Source organism: Apaloderma vittatum, unplaced genomic scaffold (assembly GCF_000703405.1).
Source record: "Apaloderma vittatum isolate BGI_N311 unplaced genomic scaffold, ASM70340v1 scaffold1237, whole genome shotgun sequence".
Taxonomy (NCBI): Eukaryota; Metazoa; Chordata; class Aves; order Trogoniformes; family Trogonidae; genus Apaloderma; species Apaloderma vittatum.
In genome coordinates this window covers 4,319-29,428 of record NW_009725458.1, presented here as the reverse complement: position 1 = coordinate 29,428, position 25,110 = coordinate 4,319, and the positions used below count along the sequence as shown (strand labels likewise).

Below are 25,110 nucleotides of genomic sequence, written 5' to 3'. Positions count from 1 at the left end.
GCATTTCCTGAAAATTAATGGCTGGCTGAAAAATTTTATAGCCCAAATGCAGCCAAGGGCCATTAATCCCAACTGGTCAATTCTCCATGAAATGCCTTGTGTCAGGGGTCATTTGTAACATTCCCGACCCTCCCACCCACCAATAAAGAAGTAAAATTAAATGTTACTTTCCTCCTATAGCATCACTGAGCCTTGAAACATTTGCCAGAAGCCCCTGCTAGAAAGCATTGCAGTTGCTGCCATAGCAATGAAGGTTTCTTAGTGGATGAGTGATGGAGAACGTTTCAGGAATGGTCTTTCACTGTCTATTACTTTAAATTTGTTAGTGAATAAAACTCTTCAGTTTGCTTCTTGGAGCTGACAAGGGGATGAAGAGACTGCTGTTTCCCTTGCCACTGAAAAGCTGTGGTGTTAGGAAGGTGGGGGGAGTTTGCATCCCAAATATATCATGAATCTATCTTATCTACTGTGGGTGCCATCCTTCTAGGATCTTATATTTTTTCACCTGTATTTAGTGACCAATGTTGAATACTTGCAACTCTAATATGTTTTCTTTCAGTATGTCCTTAATGGTTGGTAAAAATTGGTACGTTAGAGGCTTCTGTTTCAAACTGGAGGGTAAGTGTAGTGGCAATTGAAGAGAATAATTAAGACATTAATGAAATAATGGAAAAATAATTGTAACAAGCTGTCAAGAAGGTAATTGTTGAATCTTGAGGTTAAAAAACAAACAACCCTCCTTGCATTTTTTGCCTTCTTAAGAGTTAGGTGAAAGAACTCTTTCCTTTTGCAAAGCACAATGAAAATCATATCCGTATATCATCATACGTGGCAAATCTGTCACTTGGCACGTTCCTTCTCTTACTAGCAAATACATACGCCTTAGGAAACAAAATCTAATGGCAAGGAATGACAACCAGGGCAGGGGTAGATGACAAAAAGCCTTTCACTTTCTGGGCTGAGCAGAGCTAGCTTTAAAGCATACCTCCATCAGTCTTGCACTGGCCCTCCCAGTGTACACTGGGGCTGGCAAATTCAACTGTCCACAAAGGGCTTTTGTTGTTGCTCTTCAAGAATGGGGAAGAAGTTAGTCACTGCCCATTCAGGTTGATCAGTCTTTGGCAATGTACTTTTTTAGGTTGTAACTATTTATCTGCTTTTTAAATGAGATTGTTCTTTATATGGCGGTCTTGGAAGCTAGAGACTGGATTTTAATTTCAGCTTCCTGCCTCCTTGGTCTCTCCAAGAGTAAGAGAACTGATCTGTCATTCTTCCACTCATGAAATGGAACAGCAATCTTTTCCATTATTAAAATTTTGACTTAAAATTGAAAAAAAGGCATTACAAAAACAAAACGGAACTTACATTCTTATTCTGTATAAGCACCGGAGTTCAGATGCTTGACTTGGAATGGTTAGTCAGTGTATCTGTTTAGAGTGACCATGTAAAAAGCCTTTTATTTCAATTTCAAGTGAAACGAGATTTTCAAACATCCCAAACCGTATTAGTACATGAAAGAAATATTGCATTTAGGTGTCTTGTGGCTGTCTGTGAAAGCCTGCTGTAGGCATGACAGTTCAGAAAAGGGTACAGTGAGCCAAGGCATGCTTGACTCCTTTTTTTTAGGCAGAGGGACTTGAATAACTTGAAACTTGTTCCGTATCTCTTACCCAATATGTTGTTCATAGCACTAATCTAAAAAGCACAACCAGGTAAAGTGGACTTAATTCCAAGTTTTTCTATTAAGATGGATTACTATTTCAAGGCTTTTCTTGTGCCACGTGCGACTGGAGCCACAGTCTTGAAGGTAGCTGCAGACAGGTCATCTCATCGTGTAGCAAGACATGCGTGGCTGTGTCTATGGATGCTGGCATTTGCAGTATCACAGCCATTCTTATTAAAATTATGCTTTATCTTTAAAGCAAATCACTTTTAATGGAATTACATGAGCAATGTCACCACCCAGACTGGATTCACGATTTGTTTTTTTAATTATGGAATTTAATTATTTTTCTTCTAATATTTAGTAGTGAATTTAATTTTGATTTTGTTTTTATCACTTAAACATCCTAAATTTCAGGGATTCACTAAAATGTGTCACATCATTATAACACTTATTGTGAATTATTCATAGTAATTACTGAGTTGTTGCAAACTTCATTATGAAATTTAAAGTACCAGAAAATCTGGTGGTGATACTGTTTTACTCCTTGGATGTTCTTAAAATAAGTCGGAGCCAACAGATTGCAGAAATATGCAATTACAAAGTTATTAAAATGCAGATTTTTGGCAGGAAGCCACCCTAGTCTCCTATGTTCACAGCTGTCTATTTACAGGAAAACTGTCCTGAGCAGCCTGTGGTGGCTTCTTTGAGCTTTTATGGCTGATTGGGTCAATGTAGAGGCCTCTCTAAGGACTAGGTTCAGTAGCTTTTTACCTCCTAGGTCATAAGCTTCTCTTGAAATTATTTTTTTTTTCAGGCAGGAGGGATTGACAGTAAACCATCTTTAATTCACTGCTGTGCTGATGATAAGTCTAGGGTGGCTCTCCTGAGAGCCTGTGTATGTGCTGTACCTACATCTACACAGATGGTTCCTTGGATGAGAGTGTGGACCACTCGGCTAGCGAGTGTAGCATCATGAATTTTGAATTACACTTTTGAGGTCAGTGTAACATGCTTTTTCTCCAGTCAGAACTGGCTTTAATCACTGCTGTCTTCACAGTTCTCTGAGAGCAGAGCCTCCTGCAGTATTAAAAAAGTGTCAGGTGCTTTGCTTTAATGAAGAAGTAAGCTTGCCTTCACCCAGTCTGCCATAACTTCACTGGATGGCCCAGTTGTGGTTTTTTTTCTCTCTGCTCAGTGACCTGGGCACGAAAATTATTACCTACTTAGTATAGAAAAAAAAATCAGCTTTCAAAGCCGATGATCTAAGTAGTGTGTGCAGATATTCAACACCATTGCTGGCAGCCAAAAACTGTTTTGTCCATGGTTTAGCATCCAGGTAGGACTAATATGTGGTCACTCCTTCACAGTGTCTTTTTTTGCAAGGTGTTTCTATGATAAAATATAATGGAAAAGCCTCCTCTTCTAAAACTGTAAATGTCTGATGCTGTTGGGAGGTTGCTGGCTCTGCAAAGCAGATGCCATTAATATCAATTCAGGGTCTGTAACAGTCTCCCACAGAGAAATGACATTTAGGGTTTCAAGACTGAAATAAATGAGAAATAGAAGAGGACCATCAGAGAATATATTAGGATTGGTTAATATTATACTGTCCCATTATATATGAGACTACCTGGTAATACTTTAATTTATTCATCATAAATACCTTACTTGCTCTCAACAAAGTCCAATCTGTGTTGTCCCAAAAAATTAAAAAACTGGGCACCCTCTTCATAGATTTTCCTAACTGATAATGAAGAGCCTAAAACTTTTAAGACATTAAGTCATCATTTGAAATCTGTATTCATCCTGAGAAACTTGTATGGGCCTTTTGGATGCCCGTACAAGTGGATGTATGGGCATGGATATCTTGTAAGGAGGAAGATGCAGCGAAAATCCTAACAGAACTCTAACCTCAGCATTGCTGGTGTGTACTGTGTTATACAGGAGGAGGTATTTTGAGATTACTGTGAACAGGAGAAATACATCTGAAGAGCTTAATTTTGAGGCTCTCCAGAGTTGTAAGCATACCAGAGGGCTGCAAAATGCAAAGCAAAAGTCATTAAACCATTGAATTCTACTTCCCTGTGCTGGTGTTCCTGAGCCATCCAGGAGGCAGGCTGGATGCTGGTGTACTGTACAGCAGCTTGGGTCTACTTTAGCTTCGTGCCTATAGATATGGTACTCACAGGCAGTTCAGCTGATGTAGAAGGGGCAAAGCACAATGTGTTTTTCTTCCACCCTGCCAGAGTGTCTCCTTGGATGCAGAGTGAAAGATGTATGGTGAAAGAGGAGGAACCCAGTAGGGATTCTCCAAAGACAAGCAACTGTACTCTAATGAGCAAATGCAGGGCACTGCCTTGTTCTTCATCATTTGCACCAAAGGAACTCCACTGATTTCAGTTCCCAGTCCTGATTTCTGCTCTGTAGGTGAAGAAGTATGCCCCTGAACACACTAGTGGGCATTCCCTGTGCTGCTGGGAATCACAGTTTTCAGAGTACACGTGTCAAAAAATACTGTAAAAATCAGGGCTGGCAAAGGTACTGAAGAACTCCCTCCGTAAGTCCCTCCAAGGCACTTTCAGGTATGTTTTCCCTCATGCAATTTTAAAGGCCCTGAACCAAAAGAACATTAAAATGCAGGGATGAAGGTCTGGGACCCTGTGGAGACACATCCAGAGGCTTTGAGGAATGAGGGGAGAGAAAGTCCTTTTTATCTGTGGTATTCTAGAGACTGAATCTCCACAGGAGAAGAGTCAAAGGGTCAGAGCATGCCCACTTTCTCCTGGGCTTTTGGAGAAGTGAGTAGATTTTGATTCCCAGAGAAAACAAAATGATAGAGAAATGCAAAAATGAGGTTGGGTAGGAGATTTGAGGAGCCCTCGGGCAGGTGAATGATTATGCTGGAGCCACTGAAATGGACTGTGATCAGGAGAGAAGAGGTGCAGTGCCAGTGTGGGTCTTAACAACATAGGGTGCCTCAGAAGATGGAGAGGCAGACTGGTGTTACTAATGCTTTGTTTGTTCCTTTTGCCTCGGTGTTGGTCAGTACAGGGTTAACAGAAGCTTTGGCCGTTAGATACTTTTTAAGATTAAACCAAGAATGAAGGAGGCAAGCTTGCTTAATACTAAGTGGGCCCCGTCTGGGTGCTTTTCCCCATTTTCTCTAAAAGTAATCTATTACCACATCTCAAGAGAAAAATGACCCCAATCTAAAGATTAATAGAGCAGTGTGTGGACGTTTCCAGTGATGTGTATGAAGCTCAATTTTTTTGTCACTGTATGCACTGAGGTGTCCTTTATCAGCAGATCTCTAGATCTTAAAAACTAGGCTGATTATTGAAGAGGGCAGCAGGCAATTTAGGGCACACAGTGTTTTCTTATGACAGAAGCTCTGCTGTGAAGTGTGGTAATTTATGTTGATAAATTGTGGCCGTCAGAACATCTAGATTGCTTCATAGGATGAATTTCTAAACATATATCTCTAGTTGCAGTAGTGAGGGGTGGGAAAGGTGTATTTGTCTGAGAGATTTCTTGAAAATTGCTACAGGACTTTTACATGTTCTTGAAATTGGCTCGTTTTAACTAGGGTCAGATTAACCCAATTTTGGTTTAAGTAAAATAACTTCCCTCCTCCATAACCAAGCTGAGATGAAGATGGAAGAGACTACACAATGTCAAGACTGAGCAGCTTTTGAATGCTAAATCTCTCCTAGCAAAGGTTTTTTCCGTTTTGGAGTTCTGTGTGCGTGCCAAAATGTCAAGCCAGCTTGGCTCAGTCAATGCATATCTAAGTGAAGCAAGCCACCTTCATTTAATCAAGACACAAGAAAAATTACCATAATCATTGTAAGAAAAACTGCTTTGGAGAGAAAAGAGAGGAGTTTTCATACCATGTTGTTATTAATGTGTCTTACTATCATTAAGGTTATAAATAAAGAAATTGATTTAAAAGTAGAAGAGCTTTGCTAACCTAAGTTTTGCCTTGCTTTGCTTGCTTTTAAAATCAAGATTTAAAGGTACTGGTGCGCGTAGGTGTTGTTATGAGAGGTTACACACCTTTCTGTTCTTTTTCCATCACATTATATGGTCAGAGGTTTTAAAAGGAATCCTTTGGACTTCAGTTCAGCACAACACAGGCTGTGTGCTGAGGTTTTTATGGTATCAGGGCCATGTCTGTGTGGGCTTAAGCACATGATTTAGTGCCTCTGTGAACTGTAGCCTGCAGAAAAGAACAGTGAACTAGACAAGGTCCGAATTAGGTATGAATTTACCCTGAAGACGAGCATGTGTATGTCTTGGAATTGCAGTTGTCCCTGAAGATGGTGGTTAATGTACTCAAATGGCCTGAAGATTTGTACTGTCTGAACCCGATTTCTGTAAGGAGTGATATTGAGATCTACTACATGTTTTCAAAGCGGGAAATACATTCAAAAATTCACCTGTTATGGCCCATCTTGACTTACAGATCTTTTGCAAAAGTGACTCTGGATTACAGCTTTCTATAAAGTGGGAGAGGTTTGAGTCTTGTCTCCTATGACTCTGTTACACAGAGCTGCATGCACATGCACAACAAAAGGGAAACTACAGCTTAACCTGTTTACTAATGATGGTAGGTGTAGCTCCTTAAGGTCGAATGCAAGCATGGCATATTCTTAGGAGACACTTGTAAAACTATTTCTAAGTACCAGCAACAAATAGTGGTTTCCAGCATGTCTGCTGGAGCTCTGGAAATGGGTATTTTACTTTGCACTAGCAATGAGAGGCAGTTGGGATTTGTTCAACTAAGCCGTTTTCTCCTTGATGTGTTTTAGTATCTCCAGTTTTGCCGCAAGTATCTTCAAGTTGGTATCATTTCCCCTTTTGTTAATTCTTTTGTCAGGGTTGCAGCTTTCCATGCTAGTGGTCCAGAACGTAACAGCCTGAAGATGGTATGTCTCTGTTGGGCATATACCATCTCCTAAAGTAAGAAATGTGAGAGACTCCAGATTTTGAGTTCCTACTCCAGATTTTGAGTTCCTCGTCTTTCTAGTAGAAGTCTCTCTGGGTATTATCTTTTGTTTCATTAAAAAAAAAAAAGGCTGGTGGAATCAATTGCAACTTTTTGTTTGTTTTCAGACTTGAATTACGAAAGCACAAAAGCAGCAGCACACTTTTGCCCAGTCCATTGCAATGTAATTGCATCGTTCAGTAAAAATTACAATTGGCCCTGCAGTATAAGGGAGAAGGGAATGAAAGGCTGACAGGCAAGTTCTGGCTTGCTTTAGAAGTGTGCATGAGAAGCATTGTCACGTATCAGTGGAAGGGTAGATAAGACTGGGCCCTGGGAGTTATATTCTCATTACATTACCTGTTCAAAAACGTGAGGGGGGAGTAGACTGGCAGGCTCCTCTTTTCTATTTGGGGAAGATTAGGTTTGGAAGGAAAATATCCAGTAATCACTGGGGTACTGCTTATATCATAAACTTGCATCAACTTAACTGATTTTAATAACAATTGTTATTATAAAAAACAGCAACTCTTATCTCTGCCACTGCACGTGTGCTATGACAATGAGGAATTTTCCTTTTTTTTCCTTCCATCTTCTGCTCCCTTTACACAGTACCCTGACTTAACTCATTTTTCCTCCCTAGCTGTCAATCACTGTCATATTATTTTGCATCATATACATGAAGAGCAGCTTTTTCCATCAAGTAAGCCAATTCTAAAGCTTCCTTCCCAGAGGCTACACAGATTGTGCAAGCTGGAGGAGCTCAGAAAAGAGTAAACTGGACAATAACAAAGGCTCCCAGAGCTGCTTCTGCCTGCCAATCTCTCATGCATGTATTCACACAGCGCTATATATAGGGCATGCCTCCAGGGCCAGGATCGTGTCTATCAGCTCGGCAAGCAGACCTCCTATCCACACCATTAATCACAGTAGGGAGGAGGGAAATGGCTCATTACGCTACATCAATGATCGTGTCCATTCTGTCTTCTACAAATTACAGGAGTTGTCTCAGTGTTGTGTTCAGCATCCCCTGACTTTGGAGGCTGTGATCTGAGAAAGAGAACAAAACTTCTCAGAGGCAATGTTTACCTGTGAGCAACAGAGGATAGCCAGCAAACCGCATTTATTGAGTTCACAGTACTATAACAAGAAAGTCTTTCCAAGGGATGTTTCTTCTGCTGTTAAATCTTCGGTACTGTTCTTTCTCTCTCCCAAAATGATGGTTCTGAGGGACTTTCTCTGTTCTGCGGCATTGTGTTCAAGCATCTCTGTCCACTTCCAGGGGAGTTTGTGTGTGTGATGTCTGTGAGGCATCCTTTTATGGCTGACTGACCTCAGGTATTTTTGAGTAAGAGCATCCTAAAGTATTCTCGCCTTCCTTAAAGGTCCTGTGCTTTGCTGGAGAGTCCTACAAGTATTTATGGGTACCCTTTCAAAGCAGCATGCATAGATTTATCCACTTGGCTGCCAATGATGTTAGAAGTCACATAACTACATTTTTGCTCACAGCTTTTAGGCTTGATGTTTTATGGCTCTCTTTTCTGCTTAGGTACCTGTAAATGAGCCCTGTACTTCAAAATCTGTATCATCCAGGTTTCACTCTTGCACACGACACGCGACACATGACACACGACACATGATGACGCATGACGACACATGACACGGCATGACACACAACATGTACTGATCTATTGCTGCAAGGCTCATCTTTGTCAGTTCTGTACAGACCTTGCAGGGTTCTCCAGCTCCTCCTAGAAATGCTGGTGTTTTACTTGGTGTTTTCTAAACCCAACCTCCAGTAAGACTTAAGCTCTTATCAGGCTTTCTTGACCTGGCTTATTCTGCAGATTCCTCCAAAGTTCTTTCCTTGGTCTCATGAAGTCTGCATTGTATTAGGCATGTATGCGGTATTATTCTGATGGTCTTAAAACAAGCCTGCCCATTTCTAGGAGACCAGTGCTGCCTGTTCCAGAATAAACAAACAGTTTGGTAGGAGGTCATGCCTTAAATTACAAAATAGATATAATTGTTCATGGATCGCTAAGCTTGATGTTGGGTCCAAAGCTTGAAGAAGACATCCTCTAGGTTTTAAGGTATCCTTGGAGATGGAGTGGCCCTGTTGCTGGATGGCTTCCAGTGATAAGTAGTGATATACACCTAAAGTTATGATATTAGGAGGACTATGTGCCTATCTCCACATCCAAGAGGTGAAATAGTTGTAGGTCTCATTTGCTTTGAGACTTCTGCATTTGATTAATTACGCAAAGCATCTACTCCGACCGGAATATCCCAGGATTAGTCTTTGGATGCGTCAATATATTCTTGTTTATTTCTGCTTGCTTTGTAAGCATGTAGACATCAGAGATTTTTTTTTTATTTGAGTGTTATAGAACATTTAGGATAGTAGAGCATAGAAGAATTAAAATGAAAGTATTATAGCTATATTAATATTTTCCTATGAGCGTTAGTCATAGATACATCCATCTTTTCATGCGCTATATAGCAGATGTGTTGAAACTATAGATAGGAAAGCACCACAGCGATAGTTAAAGGAATGTTTATAATTTGAAAATACTGTGTGCTTTAATATTTATCTGCCTTATTTGAAAGTAGAAATTAATGGTTTGGGGATTTTTCTTCAATTTTAAGCCAACATACCTAGTTAACCTAAGTTTAGAAATAACACAGGAAATAAACTCTTACACTTGTGATTCCTCCCTCCGGATAAAAAAATACTCACTCCTACTTATATTATTTTAACTGTACTTTTTTCCTGTTCTAACACTTAATGCCTGTTGCGTAAAAAAGAGAGAGACAACAATTCCTGTTGTGGACAAGAAGCAGTTTATTAAAGCAACAGATACACAAATTCATTTTGATTGCCGGTCATAGTGACTGACTGCAAAGCACGTGCAAAGGTTACAGATGTATTAGATTATGAGCAGCTCTATAAAGATTTTCTAAGCATACTGGGGCAGCACCTGGTGAGACCAAGTGTTCAGACCAAAGGCGTCCCTATGGGGGGGCGAAGAGAGGCTCAGCCTGCTGACTGATCCCAGGAGTCAGAGGTAGTCCGTGGTGGTATCTCCCCTGACGATAGTGGAATCTTCCCCAACATCCCCCTCTCTTGGGCTGTTTTTATATTATTTGTTACCTTTCAGGTGGAGCTTGAGTGACTCTAGTCATGCATACCTTTATTGTGATTGGTGTAAATTTTCCTCGCTTCTCATTTAAAGGTATAGAAAAGTTCAATGCACGAGCTCAGTGAGGGGTGGTCGCACCTTGGAGGCGGGTAGCTTTTGGCATGGAGGTGTGTTTTGGTATTATAATGAGATTATAATGAGCATAGTTCACCCAAAGGAGAGTTTCTATCAAACGATGACAGACTCTTGGCCCAGGATAGTAAATGTGCAGTCAACTGGCTCCTTGACGTCTCCAGGTTCCTTTGTGTTCACAGAGCTTGACCACGGTATCTCCACAACGTTCCATGCTTTGTGGTATTTCCTCTTAAGGTCAGAATCATCGAGCTCCCTTAATGCTACCAACCCTTAAGGTTACCTTAGAAACCTTTGTGGGGAGAGCTCCTTATGCACCAGCTGCACGCTGTCCTGGAAACTTTCTTGATGTTCCGACGTGTGAACAATGCTATGAAGGCATTTTACTATAAAGTAATTATAGATAATTATCCCACATAAATGCCGTGAGAATGGTTAGTTTTTGAGGCCTAAGCGCTCTTGCAGTGTTTTAGCCAAGATGGTTGCCTTACAGTTAGAACTAAAGTTTAGGCAAAGGTGCCTAAATCCCACAACGCCACACCTCCAAAAAGTTGTATTAGGTGGTATTACGTGGGTTAATCAGCAACTTTTTACAGTACTATTTTCCATCCTTCAGATTCTTTTAAGAAAGATGTGAGCTTAAGAGGAACTTAAGTTGCTGACATTGTTTCGACAACTAACAAAAATGTTTTAATAGTAATTTTTCACAAAGTTTGAATTTTCTCTGAGATAATTTTGCTTTCAATAAAGTTTTCCCCATTTGCAAATTAAAAATGTATTTCACATCTGATTATTTTAAACAATCAGATAGTTAATGTCTGTGAAATTCTGCTAGGCATCATTTTGTGAAGTGACTACAATATAAGGAAGAGTGGAAAAAGTTGAGTACAACAAATGGCCCAGGTGGGAAAAGCAATGTCAAATAAAACCCAAACATATTTAATAAGTTTGAGTTCAAAATAAAATTCAGAGGTGGCTTCCTTAGCTGTTGATAGGAATGTTTCTCCTACAGCTCCCCTCAAACACTGATAATTAGTGAGGAATGACAAATGTTTGAAGATGACAGTAATTTCAGGTAAGATAAGGAACATCACAGGTTATAAATTGGATTTACTTTATGACAGTTCCCTCTAGCCTGTAGCCTGTTTGTGGATATATTTCCTTACTTCGCAGTTGCAGCCATCGTGGTCTTTCAACCCCAAGTGCTAGAAATTAGCTGCTGTTGGTGGAAGTAGATAAGCTGTAATGTAGTTGGCCCAGTCTTTTATTATGCTCGTGACTGCTGGATTTGTAATTCCTTTTCCTTCCCACTTCTTGCAGCATGTTAGGGGTGGTTTATCAGTAGGTTAAAAGCCAATGTCAAGTCCTCTGTACAGTAAAACTGAGAGCCTGCTGACATGCATCACTGTGCCAATCTGTTGCAATCCATCTTGGCCAACATGTTTGAAAATTGAACTGCGTATAATCCATTTTACTCTTAAAACTTCAATGTCTCTGACTGCACCGTGTAGCACTACGTTAATTTAGCGGTAGGTCTGGCCTCTGTGTTCGAGGGTGAAGACCTTACATCACCTGGCCTGGGCAGCGCCTGACACGGCACTGCATGATTAATGCAGAAGCCTTTAATTCCACTCAGTGGAGGCAGAAAGCAGGGTCTAGCCCTGCTAAGGCAATCTTCCTCAGGGGAGAAGAAGCAGGAGAAAACATCCCCCAGACCATTGAATCCTTAACAATCACAGGGCCTGGAAGTGGATGACATGTTTCTGAATGCACAGGATGAATCGCTAGCCACTTTGCGAAAGGGGAGAAGGAGGAGGAGGGACAAAATAAGGGCTCTTCAAAGGTCAGGAGGAGGAAGCACACCAACCCTAAGAGTGCTGTTCATATTGGAAATCATTGCTCAAAATCAATCAGACTTTTTCCAGAGCACACAACTAAGTAAAGGCTCCTCAGGAGCTAGTTTTCCACTTGAATAAAGTTTTTGACAGTTGATGAGACTTAGGACTAGTCTTTAATGATGAATATCTCTTTTTTTTATTTTGGGGGCCAAACATTTAAACGATCTACTGACGTGCCAAGCAGTCATTGCTGCAGAGACCAGCTTCAGGGCAGGTAAGACTGCACTGGGAAAGAGATCTGAAGCAAAAATGGCTGACGACAAGCTCTTCTTGGGGCTTTTCTGAAGCTGAGAAAAGTGCTTTGCCTCTGCTGGGGGCTGGCAAGCTGCTGAGCTAGCATGGGGGCAGCCAGCACCACCCAGCTGTAAGAAGCCTCAGGGAGGGCAGAGGCCCATCGCTGCCCTCAGAGCACAGGGCGAGCAAGCAGTGTGTGCGTGTGCCTCGGTGGGTGCTGCAGCTCGTAGGGCAGGATGCTGAGCCTCTGCCGGTGTACCAGGTAAGTTCAGTCGCTCTAAGTGGTCAGAGGTCAAGGATGCTCGTCCACACTGACCTTCAAGTTGCAAGGGGTCCGTCACTTGCAGAGATCCAGCTATGGTTGCCGCAGATGTTGTTAGAAAAACTGTGGGCACCCAGGCAGAGGCCCCACACAAATGTGCAGGCATCCAGGCTTCTGCTGCAGAGAGTGCCAGAGCCTGGCACTTACAATGGAGGGTAGCAGAGACAGCACCTGTGTAAGGTGTGAACAAGTGAATGATCTGCTCAGCCTGGTGGCTTAGCTGAAGGATGAAGTGGAGAGGTTGAGGAGTATTAGAGAGTGTGAGAGAAAGATTGACTGGTGGACCCACTCCCTGAGAGAAAGGAAACAGGTTGAGGACCCACATAAATCACAGGATCCCCTCCCCTCTTGTCACCAGGCAGTAGGAGTGGACCTCAGAGAAGAGGGGCAATGGAAACAGGTGCCTGCTTTGGGAGGCAGGAAAGTCCCCTCCCAACCTCCCCCACCTTCTCAGTTGCCCTTGCAGAATGGGTATGGAGTCCTGCAGGAGGAACTGGCTGTTGAAGAGGAGGATGGTTCACCCAGGCCAGGAGTGTCAAAAAGACTGGGTCACCACAGACCCAGCATCACATCTGGCTCCAAAAAAGAAAAGCAGATGGGTCATTGTTGTGGGTGACCCTCTACTGAGGGGGACAGAGGGGCCAATATGCCGTCCAGACCCACTTCACAGGGAAGTCTGGGACAGAGCCTTGGGACAGCTGCTTAAGGATTCAAGAGCGCAAGTTGTGTTCTCCTCTGTCCCTTCAGTGGCAATCATGAATGAGAGAATTAACAGAAAGAGTCACCAGATCAATCCATGGCTCAGGGACTGGTGTTATCAACAGGGCTTTGGGTCTTTTGGTCACAGGCTCCTATATGAGACACCTGGCCTTATGGCAACTAATGAGATGCACCTGTCCCAGAGGGGAAAAAGGATCTCGGGGCAGGAGTTAGCAGAGCTCATTGACAGGGCTTTAAACTAGATAAGAAGGGGAAACGCGAGATAACTGGGCCTGTTAGGAATAAGCCTAAAGGAAACATGTCAGGGCTTGTAGGTGGACTAGCAAGGACTCTCGCTCTGCCATTTCATTTGAGTAAGATCTGTGTGGCAGCAAAGATGTAAATGCTATTGATGGGTTACAGACAGGAGGGAGAGCACCTGAGGTACTGGAGAAGGAATTACCAGTCAGCAAGTCACCCGGCTAAAGTGCCTCTATGTGAATGTGCATAGTATGAGGAATAAGCAAGAGGAGTTAGAGATACATGCTTGCCTGCAGGATTATGATATCATTGGCGTCACAGAGACTTGGTGGGATGACACCTGTGACTGGAGTGTGGGAATGGCAGGATATTGGCTGTTTAGGAGGTATGGACAGGGAAGAAGGGGAAGGGATCTTGCCCTTTATGTCACTGACAGGTTGGAGTCCACAGAGCTCTGGGGATGGATGAGAAAATGACTGAGACTTTATGGGTTGGGTTTAAAGGGAAGGCACAGGCACGTGACATTGTAATGGGCATCTGCTGTAGGCCACCTGACCAGCATGACTGATGGGATGAGGCTCTCCATAGATAGATAGAAGTGGCCTCACATTCACAAGCTCTCGTCCTAATGAGGGACTTCAACCATCCTGATAACTGTTGGAGTGACAACATAGCAAGGCATAAGCAATCCAAGAGGTACCTGGAATGCATCGGTAACAACTTCCTTCTCCAAGTGCTAGAGGAGCCTACAAGAAGAGATGCTTTGCTCAACTTTGTTCTTACTAACAAGGAGGGGCTTGTGAGGGAGTGTGCAGCTCAGGGGCAGCCTTGGCTGCAGCGACCATGAAATGGTGGAGTTCAGGATCTTTAGGGCAGTAAGAAAGGAGAGCAGTAAGCTCACGATACTGGATTTCAAGAGAGCTGACTTTGACAGCCTCAGAGATCTGCCTGGTGGAATTCCATGGAATAAAGTCCTGGAGGAAAGAGGGGCCCAGGAAAGCTGGTTAATATTCAAGGATCACCTCCTTCAAGCCCTAGAGCTATGAATCCCAACAAAGAAGGCAACTGGTAAGAACACTAGGTGGCCTGCATGGATGAACAAGGAGCTCCTGGACACTCTCAAATGCAAAATGCCTATAGGGCATACGGGAGAGAACAGGCAACCTGGGAGGATTACAAAGAAGTTGACCAGGTAGTGAGGGATCAGGTTAGGAAAGCTGAAGCGCTGTTGGAATTAAATCTGGCTAGAGATGTCAAGGACAATAAGAAAGGCTTCTATAGATCTGTCAGCGACAAAAGGAAGGCTAGGGAAAATGTAGGACCACTCCAGAAGGAAACAGGGCAGCTGGTCACATAGGATGTTGAAAAGACTGAGGTGCTCCATGGCTTTTTTGCCTCAGTCTTCACTGGCAAGGGCTCCAGCTACACTGCCCCAGTTGCAGAGAGGACTGGCAGAGATTGAGGTACTGAAGAACTGCCCACTGTGAGTGAAGACCAGGTTCAGAACAATATAAAGAACCTGAAGGTGCACAAGTCCATGGGACCTGACAAGATCCATCCACGGGTCCTGAAAGAACTGGCAGATGAAGTCACTAAGCCACTTGCCATCACACTTGAGAAACTGTAGCGGTCTGGAGAGGTTCCCGTTGGCTGGGAAAGGGGAAACATAACCCCCGTCTTCAGAAAGGGGAAAAAGGAAGACCTGGAGAACTACAGGCCCATCAGTCTCACCTCTGTGCCTGACAAGATAATGGAGCAGATCCTCCTGGAAAAGCTGCTAGGGCACATGGATATAGAGGAGGTGACTGGTGGCAGCCAACATGACTTCATCAAAGGCAAATTGTGTCTGACAAACTTGGCGGCCTTCTGCGATGGTGTTACAGTGTCAGTGGATGAGGGAAGCACAGCTGATGTCATCTATCTGGACTTGTGCAAAGCATTTGATACTGTCCCACATGACATCTTGAAGGATAGGGGTTTGATGGATGAACCACTCAATGGATAAGGAATCGAGTTGCAATCAACAGCTTAACGTCCAAGTGGAGACCAGTGATGTGTGGTGTGCCACAAGGATCAGTACTGGGACCAGTGTTGTTTTAGCATCTTTGTCGGTGACATGGACAGTGGGAAGGAATGCACTCTCAGCAAGTTTGCTGATGACACCAAACTCTGTGAAGCGGTTGACATGCTGAAGGGAAGGGATGCCATCCAGAAGGACCTTGACAGGCTTGAGAGGTTATGAACAAGGCCAGGTGGAAGGTCCTGCCCCTGGGCCGAGGCGATCCCAGGCACACATACAGGCTGGGCGGAGAGCAGATTGGGAGCAGCCCTGAGGAGAAGGATTTGGGCATGTTAGTTGAGGAGAGGCTCAACATAAGCCAGCAGTGTGCACTTGCAGCCCAAAAGCGAACTGTCCTGGGCTGCATCAAAAGGAGTGTGACCAGTAGGTCAAGGGAGTTAATTCTTCCCCTCTGCTCTGGTGAGGCCCCACATGGAATACTGCATCCAGTTCTGGAGCCCACAGTACAGAAAGGACATGGATCTGCTGGAGTGGGTCCAGAGGAGGGCCACAAAGATGATTAGAGGGCTGGAGAGCCTCTGCTATGAGGACAGGCTGAGGTAGCTGGGGTTATTCAGCTTGGAGAAGAGAAGGCTCTGGGGTGACCTGATAGTGGCCTTCCAATATATGAAAGGGGCCTACAGGAAAGTTGGAGAAGGGCTTTTTACAAAGGCCTGTAGTGATAGGACAAGGGGCAATGGCCTGAAACTGCAAGAAGATAGATTTAGGTTAGATATAAGGAAAAAATTCTTTACCATGAGAGTGGTGAAGCACTGGAACAGGTTGCCCAAGGAGGTTATGGATGCCCCATCCCTGGAAGCGTTCAAGGCCAGGTTGGATGGGGCTTTGAGCAACCTGGTCTAGTGGGAGAGAGATATGTCCCTGCCCACAGCAGAGGGGTTGCAACTAGATGATCTTCAAGGTCCCTTCCAATCTTAACCATTCTATGATTATATAGCAGCGTTTGTATTCAGCAGCATTGACAACAAATCTGAATCTTGCATCCAAAAAAAGGCTGCAAAAGCAAACAAACAAAAATTTAAATGAGCCATATTCACTGACTTGCTGATTCATATACATGGCAGATATCACTCCTGTGTCCTTCCGAAAGCAAAGTGTTCTAATGGTGGGCAAAGTGGAAGAAGCGGGTGTTACTAGATAAAATAGGCTTTACTGTGTCATAAGTTACATTTTTGTTGGAAATTTAAAAAAAAAAAAAAACTGACTTTAGAGGGAAGGAAGGTTGTAAAGACACAGTGGGGAACACTTTCAAAAAAATTCTTGATTTTTTGGAAGACACAGAGAGCTATGTCATCAAACTGAGTGACTCTGAACTAAAACCAGTGTGGTTTGCATTCCCCTGTTGAATTTCACATTCTGACTCAGGAGTGGCAGCAGATAAACTTTGCTGGTTTCCTGTGAGTGAGTTTGGAGGAGTTGCAACTCCATGAGTGTCAACAAATGCTCTAAGTTTACCATGCAGGCTTGAAGATAAATGGAATAGAATTAATAAGCATCAGTAATGGCTTTATAATTGAAATAGTATAGACATTAGAGGTACATAGGGTGTTAGTAATCATATTAATTATTTGTTAACAGAAAGACTAAGTAATAAAATTAAAAATCAAAAAGCTTAGTTGCTCACATGCAGATCTAGGGGGACATTTTATGACAGAAATAATTGCTTTTGCTTCATCCTCAGGGTGATATTATCTCTTTCTAATTGTTTTTTTCTGAAGAAAGCAGAGCAATCTAAAATTCTAAGTAATGCACAGCAATTGTAGGGGTGAAAATAAGCACATTTTAGAAACCTCTTACAGCATCCCACCCCAACACAGTGAAAGGAAGCGATGCTGCTAGGAAGGGTAAAGATAAATGGAATTACTTTTCTATTAGAAGTATAATAGACTTTATTAGTTCATCACTTGCGCTCAGAATAGATCAGCTGCCAGGGACAGCAAGTAGATGAACATGTACCTTGTGAGCTGTCAGAAGCAGATCATTGTGAGTTTTTTAAATAATAATTACCCGCTTCCAGAGAAATATTTTAGACAAAAGCGCAGCTGCTTTATTGATGATGCCTTTTGTGCATAAGGATGAATATTCTAGTTTGGTCTTTTCATTTTTCCATGTAAATGTAATATCATATTTCCATAAAACTCTTTTAGGAAATAGTGCGGTTCACTGTTAAAGCTTGCATAATAAATTATTTGTCAGGGATTTAATTTGATCAAAATTAGTTATTTGTATAAAGTGCAGGTAGCTAAGAGAGGCTGCTGCTTGTGTTCAAGACAAGTAATGCCCTCTGCAAGCCACTATGCAACCAGCTGTCCTGGGGCTTGGTGTGGAAGGGCACACAGAGGGCAGCTTCTTTTTTTGCACCCTGATCAGTGCTCAGAGTTGAAGGCAACTGTTCTCTTCTATGTGGTCAGAGGAGATCTTTGAGTGCCATTTCCACTATTCTGGCACAGTTTAATAGTCTTGTCTGGTCTGGCAACTTGATTGACATGAGATCTGGGAGCAAGAAGCCCTACAGTTGGTGGTCAAGAGTCTGTGGCACGTATGTGGCTTCCAGTGGGGAGCAGCCGTGGACTGGGGCCGTTCTGATGGGGCTGGACTTGGGGGGAAGGGTTCCTTCACTATTGTAGCATTGCACATGGTGTGCAACCACCCTTGTCCTGCCTCAATTACTAGTTCCAGGCTGCTACTGTTCAGCTCCTCTGGTTCTTCCCCCTACAAAACATGGCAGAAGCTGGAGTTAAGGACTGAACCTTTACAGAGCTTTGTCAAATTATATTTAATTTAATTGTGACACTGTAGGCCAGTGACAGAGCAACTTGTGTGGCAGAACAGGGCTCTCAATATGGAGCTCACCTAGTGTTGGCAGAAGTGATAAGGAGGAGAAGTTAGCCTGCTTAAATTTGTTTTTCAGGGCTGGCTAGGGACTGGCTTTAGATCAAGTCCCTTGGGAAAATCACATCCTCACCATAGAGAAAGGAAGCGGAGCACAGCTAAATTTGATGGCAGACTTGACACTGGGGACTCTTCCTACGTGCTAGTAGGCAGTAGAAGAGGTTGGCTGAGACCTCTGCACAGTGTTGATGGCAGTGCTGCTGTTCTCCTTTGCGGGGCGGATGAGCAAGATCCCCATTTAACCCAAGCTGTATAGGTGTTCACTGTGAAAATATCCACGTTCTCATATTTCAGCTACAGGCCCAGTTCGGATGTTACAGGAATAATTGTTGTATCTGCATGTTTTTGCAAATGATGGGAGCAGCAGTGAGAAGCTGGAAGATTTGTATTATGCATGTGTTCTAAAACCCTCTTCTACTTCCTCTTGTGAATTTATGAATATATATGTGACAGGTTCTATCAGGATGCCAAAAAATAGAAGAGAAAAATAATTAACTATGTTCTTGTCAACTAATATCACACTTAAAAACACATTGAAGGATTTTTGTGAGAGGGTGGGTTTTTTCATCTTTATGTGAAGTGCTGGAAAAGGACTGTAGCTAGAGGCAAGATGTTGATCAAGGTCAGTCCTGGATCTGGGTTTGTTGAACAGATTTCTGGTGCAAAGTTGTTTGATGCCTAAATACATGGACGTAGTCTGCTAGCCCTGAGATCTAGATCAGGAAAAGATTGCCTCTCCCTCCTCTTTCCTTGTCTCTCTTCTCAGTTTCCAACAGCTCGATCACATGGAATGTAGGAGGATTTTCACTCCTTTCTGCAGCATTGCATGTGGTCATTTGCTAGGATCATTTGCATATCTTCCTCCAATAATCTCAGTATATTTCACCATTAGATGCATTGTATCAATGTGGCAGTGCAGCAGCTTTCAAAACAGCAAGTATTTTTAGGTTCTTTGCTGTCATGTCAAACCAGAGCTTCAGACTCGCATGCCAAGACAGAACACCATTGTTTTTAGCTAATCTCAGGTTTCTGTGTTGTAACACATTGCCATTCTTGGCTTTGCATGACTAAGTGATGTCTCTAAGCATGGCAGCCTAATAGGATGATGTGTGCTATGAAGTGTCTTAATGATAAGCTTCGAACTAATACAATTCATTAGCTGATGCATCTTAGCATTACTCTTGCCCCTTGTTCTCATGAGAATAGCGTTCTTTATCTCACAACATGAAGCAGAGAGAGACCAAAATAGCAACAAGTTACTTTGTCTAGATTATATGCAGGATCTCTACAGTAGCGACTGTCAAACTGAAGCTATAATTCTTTTTTTGCAGCTGTTTCTTCATTGCTCTAACACTGTTATTAATAGTACCTGTCACTTGTATAGCCCCTCAAGACTTGTAAGTAGTTTGATAAACATTATACAAATTACTGGAAATTATCAAAAATGGAGAAAACACACTGCTTCTTACTGGCCGAACTAAATTCTTTAAATTACTTCGTGGTCTGCTTTTGCCCTTAGCTTAGTGAAACAATCTTCCAGGCCAGCTACTTCCCTGACTTTCTTTTGGTAAATCACTTCTGTATCGGTACAACTTTTATCATATCTAGACTGGAAAGGCACTACTGAAAATAATATACACAGTTTCTGCGTCAGACTTTCTGGGCCACTTTAATTAAGAAGCTAAAATGATTTTGAACAAACACTGGATCACATCTTGTTGTAGTGCTAATGCTGCTAATAGCCATGGAAACTTCCTGCAGTTAATGATTCTTGTTGATTTTGGTGAAGCGCTAGCAGCAGCAGAGACATCTGCGTAGAAAGCACTCTATTTATTAGCATCATTCTTATCAGCTTATCATTTCAAATTGCTACCAAGCAGGTGATGTGACAGGAGGAGTTCAAGTTATTCTTACAGTACCACCATGATTACAAAGCTGAAAAAAATATATGGAAAAAAAAAATGGGTGCTGGAAATAAATGTGAAAACTTCTGACATCCATTTGCATTTCTGAAGGCTCACCCAATCTGGGTGATTTCTATCCAGAGTGGAACACATAGTTCTGTTAACATGTTCTTCTCTCTTTTTAAATGAAATCATTAAGCCTTGACAGCCAGTGCTTTTGTTGTCATCTCCTGAATTCCCACTGACATGAGGCTAGTTCTTTGCTGCAGAGCCCCTGCCCAGAGAGCCTTTGCCAGCATCTGAACCGGTGGAATAACTACCAGCCCTGCCTGCTGGGCCCCTTTCACCCTGTACCCTCTCGATGCCTTTGTAAGCCTGCTCATACGGGGCTGTTTTGGTGACAAAACCATTGTTCTGTACTACAAAACCAGGTACCACAAGTTACAATAGCTATAGAAACTGCCTGGTGCAACCTCTGCTTATTCAAAGCTCCCCTTGGCCCTGAAGGGATCTATACCAGGACAGGCTAACCTGTCCCCTCCGAGCAGACTCAGCAAGCCTTTATGGTACCTCTGTGTTGTGTCAGTATTGAAAATAGTTCGTGTTTTATTATAAATTACTGTTATTTGCAACTTCCAGTTTTGCAGTTCCCACTGCAGAGATCAAGGACCCAACTTTTCCTTTGCATCCATCAGTGTAAATCAATATTAACTCCAGTGAAGTCAGTCTAATCACAAGTGTAAAGCTAGAAGGAATGGAAAGAAAATCAGTCTATAAACTATTCGGTTTTTATTTTTAAATAGCAAAATTAATGCTGCTGTTCTGCAGACACAGGGTGACTTGCAAAGTACTAGCTCGTGCGTTACTAATGCATCTCCATTTAAATGCAGATTTTTGCTCCTAACATAGAACTTCAGGGAAATCCTCTCCAGATAAACTGTAATAGGATACCAAATGGTAATTCAATATTTCACTTTAACTTGTTGTTCAGCTTATTGATCTTAATTTTCTATCATTTTGATGCAGCATTTGCCAAGGGGGAAGAGTATTATTTTCACTATAATAAGGCTTTTAATTAATAATTAATTATTTTGATATTCTAAACACCCATGCCAGCAGTAGCAATCTGCTTGTATTCCTGTACCTACTTTTATTTCCAGTGGTGGAAATCAGCAAGCTGTGACTTTACATATTTCAGAAAGTAATTGAGATACACAGTTGAGAAAAGGAAGCATAGTGCAGATACTGCAGTTATCTACATGGGATGTGCTTATCGTGATGCTGTTTTATTCTCAGTTATTTGTGGTAAAAGCAGTAAGTCCCTGAGTTGTTGGTGAAATCCCGTGAAGTGGGGACACGTGCTACATGACTGCATGGGAGGGCTTTCCAAAAGGCTTCCATATGCGTTACCTGTCTTCAGGTAAAAGGCACGAGGCTTGACTCGCCATTCTCACACCAAGTCACTTCCTTCACTAAATCTGTTTCATGGTAAAAAAGGACTTGCATCTTCTAAACTTCTCTTCCGTCATGACCATTAGATACTGCAGCTAAAAGCCTCTCTCTCAGCTGTCCAGATTTCACTGTGGTTTTGGTATAGATGTAGGAATAACTAGAGGGCTTCCTTGTTTAATTAAGGCTTTCTAATTAATGGCATAATTTGCTTTTGCCATATATGATACGTCTACTAGATCTTGAATATGGTTATTAAGAGGAATAACCTGATATTGAGAGTTAGTGTTTTTGCAGCACCTAACATGACAAGACCCAGTCTAGCTATAATAAGTCCGTCCTAGTTCTCAGTTTCTGGGCCAAAAGCCTGCAGCGCAACGGTGAACACGTTGCAGTCAAGGCTTAGGTCTCATTTTCAGTACCATCTACTAAAAAAATAAAATTTGCAACCATGGTAGCAGTATAAATATAAGAGGTTTTAAAATACATTTTTAGAATTGGCCTTTTTTGCGCCTTTTTTTGTTGGTGTTTTGGTTTGGTTTTTTTCTGATATATAGCTCGATTACTTATAGGGTGTATTTTGTTAACATTTCCAGATGTTCTGGTAACTGTAAGATTCATCAGTTTTCAGAATCTTACATCTGAAATTAACATTTTTCGCTTTTCTGCATTTCATGCTTTTCTGCATTAAAAAAGTATCAAAAATGAGCAATAAAATAGTGGAAATGGACAGTCTTAGGATTAATGAGGCCTCCTTTGTCATACAATTTGGTCAGCAAAAGGGATGTCTAAGAAATAATGGTCTTTGTATCATAGTGCATGACACAGCAGGCAGTTTTCTTAGAAGCTGTAGGTACGTACATCCTCTTATTTCCTTTACTGGCTTAAACCTATTTTTTCACATCAATTACTGTTCATTCATTGAATGGAAAACACACGTTTTTAATTATATTAGTTGAAATGTTGGCGGGTTGTGAAACCAAGTACTTGGAATTGGTCCATTTGAGCCACGTGAATGAGCAGTACTGCTTTATAGTTTTTCCATTTTTTCACTTCATTCCAAACTGATCTTTGCGCAGAAGAAAATCTGCTACTGAAAGATAAAAGGCTCCATCTAGTGGACAAGAACTTTTTATTGAAAGAAAAAAAAGGCAAGATTTTAACTTCATTTTATGCATGAAGAAATACTGCTTTAGATTTTGTTTCATTAAGCTGCCATGTTGTTCTTAATTCTTGCCTTCTGCGGAGCCATGATTTCATATGCAAAGCTGAGACATTATTCTGACAGTCTTGAGCAAGAAGCAATAAATTATATTAAATGAGTGGGCTTATACAGCATAGGAATTGATCCACAAAGTTCCTCCAGCCCTTCAAGCTTCAATATATACTAACCTAAAATGGATAATTTGTGTGTCAACAAATATTTAAACTATTTAAGGTTCTTTCCTACTTAAAACCAACCAGAAGCATTCATAACTTGACCATAACACTTCAGACACTGCTTCGGGAATATTTTTACACAGGGGACCCTGCCCCCGTGTTACCTCATCTTCATTAAATGACCTGCAAAGGGTGAAATCTGGGTTCTCTGCCAACTCAGTCCAGCGCATCCGCTTCCAGAAGGGCAACCGGCCTCTGCTGTCTCTTCCAAAGGCAAACACCAGACTTCGTTCATTCCGGAATTTGTCTAGGAGCCTGTTGTGTGTCCAAAATCGTCCTGGTAGAATCTAGCACTTTTATTTTAGGTACATAATTGAGCTAGTACAGTACTTTTTTACTTTTTTTGGCCCCTCTTTGCTGAACCTCTGCACTGCCTTGCAGTTACGCCCTGAACTCCTGAGTGATTCAAATGGCAGGAGTCTTCAGGAGGGAAACTCTGGTCTTGCTGTCTCATTCCAACCAAGCACATCTAGCAGCTTAAACCTCCTCTCCAGTCCGTTCTAGGCTAGTAACAAGAGTGGGAGCACCGATTTGGCAGGAGACTCTGAGGCACGTCCTATGTCCTGCCTTTTGCCAGGCTGTCATTTTCAATTCCTCATGCACAACTTCTAGCAATGGGTAGACAGTTTTAATATGCATAGTAATGATATATTACTACACCCAAACTTACTGTAGCCTATGTTCACATCTACAACTAGAGTGTTTGTCTCCTGGGCAAATCATGAACTAGAGTTTAGTATGTTGTATTGCACACCCCTTGACCAGGGGAGATCTCCATTTGCAGTGGGGCCACTTGATAGCAAATCCAGAGGTTTGCTCCTCCTTCAGTATTAACATGAGATCTGGCAATTCTGCCAAGACACGGAGTCTTGCTGATCTGTCCCAACGGTTCTCCCCACCTGCAGCTCCCCTTGTATCCTCCATGGAAACGTAATTCTGGCGTCAGCGAAGAAGAGCTGTCACTTGGCTTGTTTTACAAACTAAACCAAAGAGTTCTTACTCTGAACCTTTATATGAGCAAGGACTAATACAGAAATGACTGGTCTTAGACGTCCTTCAGGGAAGTTCCCATGTTTGCAAAATGCAAGCAACACTATCCCCAAAAGGGAGGAAAGGGAAGATAAAAGTTAAGCTTCATTTTTCAGTTTGGGGGGGCAGCTTCTATCTTTGGTCTCAGCTTGTAGTAACTCTCTGTACTCCTTAAGACATGTCAGGTCTATTAAGACATGTTGGCTATTTCAGAATTATCATTACAACTGCCCTGTTGGCTGGGTTACCCTCCCCTAAAATTGTCATTAGCTATTTGTTACAAGTAACACCACTTGGTTTCTACTGCAGATGGGCACCTGCTTCACTAGGCTGCAATAGAAGAAAAGATGCAAGTCACTTCAAAGTAAAAGTTTTAAAATACTATCGCTTCTATCTGCTGGCCTTTCCTCTAAAATGTTAATATTTTAAGAGATTATAGGTTTGTTGCTGAGCTAAAGCAAACCCTTTATTTAGAACTACACAGCAAGATCCTCTGCGTCCTTTAAATACCTTGTCTAGCACTCGTACTTGAGCTGATGCTAATGAAATCCAAATTTCCAGATGTTAAACTCTGGGGAACATTTGACAATCTGCTTTTGTAATAACCTGCTGTAAACTCAAAATGCTAATTTGGGGATTAAGTATTAATTTATTCCCTCTACAGGTCATCAAATAGTCTCATACAAGCCTTCTAATTAATATTTTAACGTAGCTATTTTAGATGTTGTTTATCTGGGTTAGATTTACTCAGCTGTTTTTCTCTGCTTTGCAGGAGCAGCAGTCGTTGAAACAATAAACGCACATCAATGCATTTGTTTCAGGAGTACCACTAAGCTGCTTCTTTATTTTTCACAGCTAACCAGGTGCTGAAGTTTGGAACGCTCGTCAGTACTTCCAACACCTATGACAACTCTGGGATTGTGACCATTGAGACGGACAAGCCTTTGCTGTGGACGATGGCTATCAAAAGATAA

General features: G+C 42.1%; 1 protein-coding gene across 1 annotated transcript in view; it reads left to right on the top strand.

The window, feature by feature from the left end:
• Nucleotides 1-25,110, top strand: part of LOC104276529 (thiamin pyrophosphokinase 1-like) — a gene marked incomplete at its 5' end in the record, with an annotated part of 63,731 nt that extends 38,621 nt beyond the window's left edge. Inside the window, one exon of the mRNA XM_009872892.1 lies at nt 24,992-25,110. Within this exon, the coding sequence (XP_009871194.1) occupies nt 24,992-25,110 (119 nt within the window). The remainder of the gene's footprint in view (nt 1-24,991) is intronic.